The sequence below is a fragment of the Pinus tabuliformis genome, chromosome 1_2 (genome assembly GCF_031772625.1).
Source record: "Pinus tabuliformis cultivar Carrire ecotype Pingquan chromosome 1_2, CPIR1, whole genome shotgun sequence".
NCBI lineage: Eukaryota > Viridiplantae > Streptophyta > Pinopsida > Pinales > Pinaceae > Pinus > Pinus tabuliformis.
Window position 1 is genome coordinate 470,137,703 of NC_142298.1, and position 12,721 is coordinate 470,150,423.

A 12,721-nucleotide genomic window follows, 5' to 3' on the forward strand; every position below is an offset into this window, starting at 1 on the left:
TTTTGAGTTATTGATTGTGACAACATTGTTTTCCAATTGGAATTTAGTATATGCTTTTAAAATCTATTATTGTACCATTGATCCTTTAAATTATTGAATTTACCATATATCCATGAATATAAAGATATATGAATCTTGTAATAAATTTGTCAATGTAAACTAGAGCATTGGCTGGCACTGGTGAAGTAATCTACAGCGGCTAATGGTCACGTTGATAGTGAGAAAAGTGAGGAGACAAAGAATTTGGATATTGCAGTGATTAAAATGGTATTGCAATGCCATTCTGTAATTGAAGTTATTCTGAATCTGCGCTACTCCCTTCTTTATATTCAACCAGAGAATGTATTCTGGAAAACAGAGGTGAGTTGAATTTGAAGGTGAGTTGAATTTGACTGTAGAGTCCTCCAAAAGTGAAATGTACTTCCTTTAGCGCTTTCTCAAGTCAAGTCGAATATCCATTAGAGGAAAGGTGGTTCCGAAATCGCTTTCGCAACTCAAAGTCCAGCTCGCTTCTGCATCTTGTCAAACAATGGAACCCTCTAGGAAATATCATTTCAAGTAAATGTGTCTGCGCAACCGCGTTCGCAACTCAGGTGGACTTGTGAAAACTGGAACCAACTAGGAAATTTCATTTGAACTCAATCTCTCTTTACGGGAAATCTCATGACTGACTTTAATCCACTGCAATTGGAAAATTCAAATTGTACGACTTAAAAAGTAAAATTTGAATTGAAGTTGTACCCTATAAGATTTCATTTGAAGTTTAACAGATCAATTTATCCAAATTATTAAGTTTAACAGATCAATTTATCCAAATTATTATGTATTAATTTTATGAGTAGAAAAAATATTATATAATTTCTTTAACTCTAATAAAATGTTTTGGTTATGATTTGTGAAATTGTAATTTTTTACTGTTTAAATTGTATTTTTGAATATATAAATGAATTCAGAGTTTTGAAAAATTTATTGGACATTCAAATTATGTAAACTACATAGCTTGAATTTGCAAATCTAACAATTTTTTACTAGATTTTAGATTTAAAAATAAAACTTAAAAAATGTCAATGTTAAAATGTCAGATTACACTAAATACTTTAGTCATAATTTTTTTTTTTTAATTGTAGGAATTACTGTATATAACATATATATAGTTGGTATTGAAATATTTTAATCAACATTAACATTGGAATATTTTATTTTCAATTGCTTTATATGATTGAGCATAGAGGCTCATTTTACAACCCAGTATGATGTGTATTGTCGGAATTACTGCTTATAACTTATATATAATTGACATTGAAATATTTTAATCAACATAAACATCAAAATATTTTATTTTCAACTGCTTTATATGTTTGAGCTAAGAGGCTCATTCTACAACCCAATATGATGTGTATTGTTAGAATTATTGTATATATATATATATATATATATATATATATATATATATATATAATGGATATTGAAATATTTTAATCAACATAAACATTGAAATATTTTATTTTCAATTGCTGCATATGCTTGAGCCAAGAGACTCATTCTACAACTCAATATAATGTGTATTGTCAGATCATTGTATATAACATATATATAATTGACATTGACATTGTATTGAGAGATCAAATGCATGATTGCTTGAATATAAAACAACCCCACCATGAGAGTGTTGCACCTTGTGCAACTCAGGTTGTCTCATCTCGCTATCCTAGTCAATACATACAATTTGACTAGGTAGCTCTGTCTCCCTTTGTCCAATGGGCCATGGTAACCTAACAGTGTTGCCAACCCCATCTATGTATGTTCGAAGAGGGCTGCTCTCACGCTCCAACGTGCACTCTAGCTGCACCAGTAGGGAATCCAACTACTCCCCAACGTGAGTCAATTTGGTCGTGGACTCGGCACAAACTGCTCTCATGCCCTCCAACTCCTCGTTCTGCTGTAGAATTGCCTCTCGCACTAACGCGACCTTCCTTTTTAATGCTAGAAGGTCGGCCTGAAACTGATGGAACTGTCGTGGGCATCTATCACCTGTAAACTTGGTCACGGCTCTAGATACCTCAGCAACTGTTGGCATCTCGTCTAGGGATGGCACCCTGTCAACAAATGGCTCTATGTGAGTAGGCTCTATCCTCTCCACTAGGTTTTCAACTAGGGCTATCAAAGAGGTCTCTAATAAAGGTGGCTCCTGCACCACACCAGGTATATCAATGTGATCCTCACCATCCTGTGGGATCTCAACATCATGCTCAACCTCCTCCTCAGGTTCCTGATATATAAATCCAGGTCTCCACTAGCAAAAGCGCCCCCTGGTCTCACCCTCTAATTGTCTTTGTCATGTCTGCTCCTTTTTAGGAGATCTGGTGCCATGATCTGGTTGAATTTCCCCACACGATGTAGATGGTTGCACCCCCATGGCTTGCTCACCTCTAACGTCTTTGTTGTAATGGTGAGGATGGGTTTGGTCTGTCACCCTCCTCAACTGGGCCAACCTCTCATCGTCCCAATGAATTCTACCCCATAATTTTTGCATATTGGATTTCCCTTGTGCCATGGGTCTGTTTCACCCGTCACTGTGCACATATACCCAAAGCTTCCATGATCTTCTGGCTAATTTCCCACATCTAGGCCAAGATCATGCTTTGATACTACTGTAATGATTCTTAATAGGAATAAAAGTGATAACAAGAAAATAATACATGTAGCAAATTACAAAAATGAAATATTCAGCAAACACCCATATAAAAGCTGCAAATGGAGAACTTCTGAGCCATTTTATTATATTTCTGCAAGTCAAATACAATATATGATGGAATGGTGCACCTGAGCTTGTCTGAAAGGACAATCAGGACCAAACCTAGGTAGGAAAATGGCTGAATTGAAGGCTACCTAGCTACTGCACCAATCTACACTGCGCTGCCTAGAAACTACTGCTCTTCTGAAGTTGAATGGCTGGAAGGTGCACTGAAACTACCTAGAAATTTATATACTTTTAACTCTGGACTCCTTGGAAAAAACCCACAAAAACCTAGAAATGATTTGGCCCTATTTGGACTTCCCAAAATCGACACCCAAAGGCACTATTCAATCCCCAACAATTCTACACTATCTGCTGCAAAGATACGATTTAAAACCCCACCTCCGGTGATCAGAAAATTATGAAACTTTATATATGGGATCTTTTTCAAAAACCTAGAAAAACTCAGAAAGGATTTTCGCTGGTTTAAACTTCTGATTTTTGACCCCCTTGGAGCCTCACCCTAGCTCTAGCCGCTAATTTCGACTTGCTGGAAACTGCATGTAAATCCATCTGAAAACTTCTCCAAAATACTGAGTTCACTTGTGCTATCCAATCCCTAACTCCCCGGATGATCTCTTGGCCCAACTCAGCTGCTCCCAAGTACCACGAAAATCTGTTGTGTGGCCTCTGCGATGTCCCCCAACCCAACAGTTCAAATTGTTGGAATGCTAGCTCGGATGGCTGTAAAACCCAGCAAGAACGATGGTATCATGCTGCTACCTCAACTCCTCAACTCCCAGATAAGCAATCAGATCTTTTCTTGACTCAATCTCCCTCTTCGTGTTTGGTGGCTACCCAAAAATACACTCCTTGCTTTGCACTGGTTTTTGGTGCTATGTCACTACCCCAGAACTCCTGAAATCCTTGTAGAATTGCCTTTTTAGGGCGGGCACGAATGGTCCCTCGAAGTAGAGGTTGAATCATCCCCTTGAGATTCGTGGCTAAACAACTGCTTGACTCAGCTAAATAACACAGTGAACAATCAAGTGATTTTGTTTGCAAGATGTATGAATGAATCTCAAAATGAGAGCTACTCCCTCCTTATAGCTTCTTGGGCCTCCATTACCCCATGTGGGCCCCTCCATCCACCTATTTGACTTTCCCTCCAAACTATTTGAATGGGCCAATTCAAATTCCCATGTGGGTGGCCCCCACATTCCACTAGCAACCAAATTAAATTGAATTGCCTCCTAAGCCCCTAAGTCGAAATGATGGGTTATCTTCCTTAGCCAAAATTGTGTAGTAGCACCTTGTTACAAATGTGTTCGAGAAGGGACATGTTATCAACCTTGTATATTGAAATATTTTGTTTATTGCACACATTAAAAGTTTGGGTGGTTAATATTTTGTAATTGCCATATATCAATTTTATAATAAGAATGGAATGAGTTACATATCTCCCTATTAAATAATTGATATTTTTACAATCTCTTTCTATATATATAGAGTGAGAAAATTATTTTATTTAAAGTGGACATTCAAATATTTTATTTATGGTTAACATTTAAATATTTTATCTATGGTTAATCTTAAAATCTTAATATTTTATTTATGGTTAACATTCAAATATTTTATTTATGGTTAATATTTTATTTAAAGTGGACATTCAATCCTTTTAATTGTGAGTTGGTAGGTTATAAACTAGTTTTGGATCTTTTCAATCTTCCTCCATGACTCTGGATTTATTGCAATAAGAAATCCCATGTCCATATAAAATATAAAATAACAAGAGATGAGAATATTTTAATTAAAACTAGTCAAATAAAGATACTCTAAATAATTGCACATATCTTTTGTTTGTAATTTCAACCAGAAGATATTTCATGAGACATAAATTATTGATGTTCTATAATCTTAAAGTTAACCAAACATGTATATTTTTATTTAAATTGTTTAATCATATCATTATGATGGTCGAGTCCTAGTAACACAACCATGGTTGAGAAAAAGCTTTATTAATAAAATGATCTTTGTTAGAATATATATATATATATATATATATATATACTTTTTTAATATCTTTCTATTTAAAGTTAAATTTATCTTTCTTTTTTAAATAATAATTTTGAGATAAAAAGTCTTAATTTATGAAATTATTATCTAACACTATTGTGTTTTTTGACTTTTCAAAATTATTATAATTTATTTAAATAATATTTTGAGATTTACACATTTTGAGAATAGTATGAATAAAAAAATATATTTATTTGTAAATTATATTAAAATTTTAAATATATAATTTTTCTTTAGCTATAATACACATTTGCTCAATATATATAGAGAAAATCTATTAATTCATAAAAATATTAGATCAAGAAATATATAGTTTCAAAACATTGTAGCCTTATTTCTACTGAATTTGTTGACACAGATCTCTAATTGCTCTTATTTCTACTGAACTTGTTGACACAGATCTCTAATTGCTCTTATTTCTACTGAACTTGTTGACACAGATCTCTAATTGCTCTGTTCAAAGTGCCATGTCTGTGGCTACCCACAACCAAAAAAATGTGCTTCAAATTAGACTGTGACTTCAAAAATCCTCTCATTATCCTTGCCAATAACAGCATGGGTTTATGCTTTCACGTGATAACGATCACAAGTTTCTTTGCATTTCCTAAAGACTGCCTGTATTATTGAACGTCTTCAATCCTACTGAAATGCCACCTGGACCAATCCAACTTGTCTGTAGGTGGAAAAATCGCCCAGTATTGTGAGACATTGTTCTATTTTATTACAAAGGTATCATTAAATTGAAAATTTAAGCCTTAATTAAGGGAGATACTACTTTTAAGAGGTTATTAGGTCGATAAAAAAAATGTAATTTTGAATCAAAATATTTGATAGCCATTTTTACTTGGTATTATAAAATTATTGATAATATTGGTATAAGAAATGATGAAAATGTTTTCAAAAAGGCCATTAACATGAAATAGAAGACTAAATAAAGTGTCCATGAGAAATAGTTAGAGTTATATTTATTATAAAGATTTTCTTTAATTATCTTTACTTTGTATTTTACTTTCCACAAACCATTGAGAAGGTTTTGGAATGTAACTTTTCAACTGGAAATGTTTTTTAAGCTCGTTTATAATTGTAAATTCTTTTATGGAAATGTCATTTTACCTTGTTTGTAATTATAAATTTTTGAAAATAAATTATTTTAATATTGATTCTAATTCTTTTTTTCGGCACGGAAAAAGCTAGATAGTTGTATTTTCATTATGATAAAGAAACAGTACATCATAATACTACTATGATAAATACATAGTTATGCCGATCTTTGACAAAATAAGACAAAAATGAGGAAGGCCGAGATCATAGTCAATGACTACAATCTCCATCAAATGCTCCAGAATAAAAGATGCAAAATATGCGGCATCAACAGATGAAATAGGACCAGAAAATTGATGTACCAAAACAGGATAGATAAAATCATAGAATAGGGGACATAATACATACCAGATTGTTGGAGAGGAGTGAGAGAGTTATGTACTTGGTATAGTGAATTCTTGAATATGGTGAGATGTATCTCCCACTGTTATACTCATCATCAACATAAACATTGAAATATATAGTTGGCATTGAAATATTTTAATCAACATAAACATTGGAATATTTTATTTTCAATTGCTTTATATGATTGAGCACAAAGGCTCATTTTACAATCGAGTATGATGTGTATTGTCAGAATTACTGTATATAACCTATATAGAATTGACATTGAAATATTTTAATCAACATAAACATTAAAATATTTTATTTCAATTGTTTCTAATGTTTGAGCTAAGACGCTCATTCTACAACCCCATATGATGTGTATTGTCAGAATTATTGTATATAACATATAGATAATTGACATTGAAATATTTTAATCAACATAAACATTGAAATATTTTATTTTCAATTGCTTTATATGATTGAGCCAAGAGACTCATTCTACAACTCAATATAATATGTATTGTCAGATCAATGTATATAACATATATATAATTGACATTGACATTGTATTGAGGGATCAAATGCATGAACTCCCTCATATAAAACAACCCTACCGTGAGGGTGTTGCACCTTGTGCAACTCAGGTCGTCTCATCTCGCTATCTTGGTCAATACATACAATTTGACTAGGTAGCTCTGTCTCCCTCTGTCCAATGGGCTATGGTAACCTAACAGTGCTGCCAGCCCTGTCTATGTATGTTCGAAGAGCGCTGCTCTCACGCTCCAACATGCACTCTAGCTGCACCAGTAGGGAATCCAACTGCTCCCCAATGTGAGTCAATTTGGTCGTGGACTCGGCACAAACTGCTCTCATGCCCTCAAGCTCTTCGTTCTGCTGCAGAATCGCTTCTCGCACTAACGCGACCTTCCTTTTTAATGCTAGAAGGTTGGCCTGAAACTGATGGAACTGTCGTGGGCATCTATCTCCTGTAAACTTGATCACGGCTCCAGATACCTCATCAACTGTTGGCATCTCTTCTAGGGATGACACCCCATCAATAGATGGCTCTATGTGAGTAGGCTCTATTTTCTCCACCAGGGTGTCAACTAGGGCTATCAAAGAGGTCTCTAATAAAGGTGACTCCTGCACCACACCAGGTATATCAATGTGCTCCTCACCATCCTGTCGGATCAACCATCCAACTTCCTCCTCAATCTCTTGATATTAAATCCAGGTCTCCACCAGCAAAAGCGCCCCTTGGTCTCACCCTCTAATCGTCTTTGTCCTGTCTGCTCCTTTTTAGGAGATCTGGTGCCCTGAGCTGGTCGAATTTCCCCACACGATATAGATGGTTGTACCCCCATGGCCTTTTCACCTCTAACGTCTTTGTTGTAAGGGTGAGGATGGGTTTGGTCTGTCACCCTCCTCAACTGGGCCAACCTCTCATCGTCCCAATGAATTCTACCCCAGAATTTCTGCATATTGGATTTCCCTTGAGCCATGGGTTTGTCTCTGGTTTCACCCGTCACTGTGCACTTATACCCAAAGCTTCCATGATCTTCTGGATAATTTCCCACAACTAGGCCAAGATCATGCTCTGATACCACTGTAATGATCCCTAATATAACAAGAAAATAATACATGCAACAAATTACAAAAATGAAATGTTAAGCAAACATATAAAAGCTACAAATGGAGATTTTCAGAGCCATTTTATTATATTTCTGCAAGTCAAATACAATAGATGATGGAATGGTGCACTTGAGCTTGTCTGAAAGGGAAAGTAGGACCAAACCTAGGTAGGAAAATCACTGAATTGAAGGCTGCCTAGATACTGCACCAATCTGCATTGCGCTGCTCAGAAACTATTGCTTTTCTGAAGTTTGAATGGCTAGAAGGTGCACTAAAACTACCTAGAAATTTATATACTTTTAACTCCGGATTCCTTGGAAAAAACCCACAAAAACTCAGAAACGATTTGGCCCTATTTGGACTTCCCAAAATCGACACCCAAAGGCACTATTCAATCCCAAGCAATTCTACACTATCTACTGCAAAGATATGACTTAAAACCCCACCACCGGTGCTTAGAAAATTATGAAACTTTATATATGGGATCCTTGTCAAAAACCCAGAGAAACCCATAAAGGATTTTGGTTGGTTTAGACTTCTGATTTTCGACCCCCTTGGAGCCTCACCCCAACTCTAGCCGCCAATTTCGACTTGCTGGAAAGTGCATGTAAATCCATCTGAAAACTTCTCCAAAATACGGAGTTCACCTGTGCTATCCAATCCCTAACTCTCCGGGTGATCTCTTGGCCCAACTTAGCTGCTCCTAAGTACCACGAAAATCTGTTGTGTGGCCTCTGCGCTGTCCCCCAGCCCAACAATTCGAATTGTTGGAATGCTAGCTCAGATGGCTGCAAAACCCAGCAAGAACGCTGGTATAATGCTGCTACCTCAACTCCCCCACTCCCGTACAAGCAATCAGAACTCTGCTTGCCTCAATCTCCCTCTGCATGTTTTGTGGCTGCCCAAAAATACACTCGATTTGCGCTGTTTTTTGATGCTATGTCACTGCCCCAAAACTCCTGAAATCCTTGTAGAATTGTCTCTTTAGGGCGAGCACGAATGGTCCCCCGAAGTAGAGGTTGAATCTACCGCTTGAGATTTGTGGCTAAACAGTCGGTTGACTCAGCTAAACAACACAGTGAGCAATCAAGTGATTTTGTTTGCAAGATGTATGAATGAGTCTCAAAATGAGAGCTGCTTCCTCCTTATAGCTCCTTGGGCCTCCATTGCCTCATGTGGGCCCCTCCATCCACTTATTTGACTTTTCCTCCAAGCTATTTGAATGGGCCAAATTCGAATTCCCATGTGGGTGGCCCCCACATTCCACTAGCAACCAAATTAAATCAAATTGCCTCCTAAGCCCCTAAGTCGAAAATGATGGGTTCTCTTCTTTAGCCAAAATTGTGTAGTAGCACCTTGTTACAAATGTGTTTGAGAAGGGACATGTTATCAACCTTGTATATTGAAATATTTTGTTTATTGCACACATTAAAAGTTTTGGTGGTTAATATTTTGTAATTGCCATATATCAATTTTATAATAAGAATGGAATGAGTTACATATCTCCCTATTAAATAATTGATATTTTTACAATCTCTTTCTATATGTATAAAGTGAGAAAATTATTTTATTTAAAGTGGACATTCAAATATTTTATTTATGGTTAACATTCAAATATTTTAATTATTTATTTTATTTAAAGTGGACATTCAAATCTTTTAATTTGGAGCTGGTAGGTTATAAACTAGTTTTGGATCTTTTCAATCTTCCTCCATGACTCTGGATTTATTGCAACAGGAAATCCTATATCCATGTAAAATATAAAATAACAAGAGTGATAAGAATATTTTAATTAAAACTAGTCAAATATGGATACTCTAAATCATTGCACATATCTTTCTTTTTTGTTTGTAATATCAACGAGAAAGATATTTTATGAGACATAAATGAGTGATGGTCTATAATGCTTAAAGTTAACCAAACATGTATATTTTAATCTGAATTGTAAAATGCACCTCTTATCACAATTATTTTTAAATATATATATATATATATATATAAAACTTATTTTTTAATCATATCATTATGATGGTCAAGTGATACAACCGTGGTTGAGAAAAAGGTTCAATAATAAAATGAGTTTGGTTAATATATATATATATATATATATATATATATAACTTTCTTTTAATATATTTTTATTTAAAGTTAATTTTTTTTTAAATAATAATTTTAAGAAAAAAAATCCTAATTTATAAAATTATTATATAACAATATTGTGTTTCTTTACCTTCCAAAATTATTACAATTTATTTAAATAATATTTTAAGATCAGCAAATTTTGAAAATAATATGAATAAAACAATATATTCATTTTTAAATTAAATTAAAATTTTAAATATATAATTTTTCATTAAAATTTTCTTTTAGCTATAATACACAGTAGCACTTTATATACACAAAATCTATTAATTCATAAAAATATTACGTCCTTTAGAAAAGTATAGTTTCAAAGCGCTCTAGCCTTATTTCTATTGAATTTGTTGAGAAAGATCTCTAATTGCTCTTATTTCTACTGAACTTGTTGACACAGATCTCTAATTGCTCCGGTTAAAGTGCCATGTCCGTGTCTACGCACAACCAAAAAATGTGCTCCAAATTAGACTGCGACTTCACAAATCCTCTCATTAGACTGTGACTTCACAACATGGGTTTCTGCTTTCACGCGATAACGATCACAAGCTTCTCCGCATTTCCTCAAGACTGCCTGTATTATTGAACCTCTTCAAGCCTACTGAAATGCCACCTGGACCAATCCAACTTGTCTGTAGAAGGTGGAAAAATCGCCTAGTATTGTCGGACATTGTTCTCTTTTATGACGAAGGTATCATTAAATTGAAAATTTAAGCCTTAATTAAGGGAGATACTAATTTTAAGAGGTTATTATGTCCCAAAAAAATGTAATTTGAATCAAAATATTTGATAACCATTTTTACTTGGTATTATAAAATGAATGATAATATTGGTATAAGAAATGATGAAAATGTTCTCCAAAACCATTAACATGAAATAGAAGACTAAATAAAGTGGCCATGAGAAATACTTAGAGCTATATTTATTATAAAGATTTTCTTTAATTATCTTTACGAGAAATACTTAGAGCTATATTTATTATAAAGATTTTCTTTAATTATCTTTACTTTGTATTTGACTTTCCACAAACCATTGAGAAGGTTTTGGAATGTAACATTTTAACTGGAAATGTTTTTTTGGCTCGTTTATAATTGTAAATTCTTTTACGGAAATGTCATTTTAGCTTGTTTGTAATTATATAGTTTTTAAAATAAATTATTTCAAATATTGAGTCTAACCTTGCGATAGTAAGCCTTTTTCACACTTGGCATAGTAAGCCGTTTTTACACTAATGAGAAAATTTAGCATCATAATAATCCTAATAAGTTAAAGTATTTGTTTTTATTAATAAATTTGAGCATAAGGAATCCGTGATTTTTCTTCTATATTTTTTATTTTTTAGTTTTTGTTTTTTTGACATATTTGGTATATTTGGATACTACTGATTCTTAACGATCACATCCAATTCTAAAACAAATTCAATTGAATCTTTTTCTAATTTGAATCTTCAGCTTGTCAAACAATGGAACCCACTAAGAAATATCGTTTAAACTCCAAAGTAAATGTGGTGCAGAACCGTTTTCGCAACTCAGGATCCCTTCGAGTCCCGCGGGCCTATTTCGACGGGGCGACTCAACATGGATGCTGTGCATGTGGTGTCTATATCATTCCTATAGAGGGTCAGCAAATAGAATTATATTGGAATGGAGGTAATGGGTCTAATAACAAAGTTGAGGTTATGGCACTGGTTGGGCTTCTCACCATCTACGACTTTCTCAACATTCAAGATTTGCAAATTTATGAGGATTCAAAGGTGATAATTGATCGTGTTCACTCTATTCACGTCATAAAAAACATCAACCTAATGGGATGGCTAAACAAGATCGAAGCAATTTGGAATTGCAGAAAGGATTACTCGATGGCCCATATTTACAGGGAAAAAAACAAGGTGGCTGATGCGCTATCAAAAAAAGGACTTCTCAACATGAAGTATGGATGATGAGTCTTACAATGGGTAACATAACTCACCAGATTCAGGAATTTATTATGCCAGGTACATAACTCATTCTCTCCTCGTCGCCAATCTGGTATGTATCAGGACCCCACAATCTAAGATTTCTCTTCCTCGGTTGTTTCCTCTATTTACAGTTTTGTTTATCGACTGATGCCTCATATTTTGACTTCATTTGATTCTGAATCATTTTGTTGAGGTCTGTAGTCACGGACTATGTTTAGAACACTCTCTATTATGGTCTGATAGTTTATTCGAGAGAATAAAGTGTTTTCCAAAATAGTATTATGATGTACTATTTTTATTTCATATGGAATTAATAGAATTTAGCTTACGAAAGATTTTTCGGCAAAAAATCACATGAAATACCGTTTGTCGACGCGTTTCGAACCAGCCAATGTGGTTCATCGTCAGTACAAGTTGAAGTCAGAATTTAGCTTTTTTCGTGCTGAAAAAACTCAAGTGGAGCTCGCATTTTCAATTTGTGGAACTGGAACCGACTAGGAAATTTCGTTTGAACTCTCTCTTTGTGGGGAATTTCATGATCGAGTTTAGTGCATTGTAATTGGAAAATTCAAATTCTACGGGTTCAAAGTAAAAGTTGCATCTTAAAAGATTTGATGTGGGATGAATTAACTCTGTTTTTCTATTTATATTATTTATAAATATATGGGATATATTATGTATTAATTTTATAATGAGTTTAAAAAGAATGGTACATTTATTTTTTTATTTTTTATATTTCTGTATTAATTTGATAATGA

General features: G+C 34.1%; 1 protein-coding gene across 1 annotated transcript; it reads left to right on the top strand.

The window, feature by feature from the left end:
- Window positions 1–11,468: 11,468 nt before the first annotated feature.
- LOC149206390 (uncharacterized) lies at window positions 11,469–11,945 on the top strand. Its single transcript, XM_089397680.1, has one exon. It carries the CDS (start codon window positions 11,469–11,471, stop codon window positions 11,943–11,945), a length of 477 nt encoding a protein of 158 aa, XP_089253806.1.
- The last annotated feature ends 776 nt before the right edge of the window (window positions 11,946–12,721 follow it).

What these genes read in the sequence shown, in the direction of transcription:
- LOC149206390 (XM_089397680.1), top strand. Translation starts at nt 11,469, where the DNA reads ATGGAACCCACTAAGAAATATCGTTTAAACTCCAAAGTAAATGTGGTG.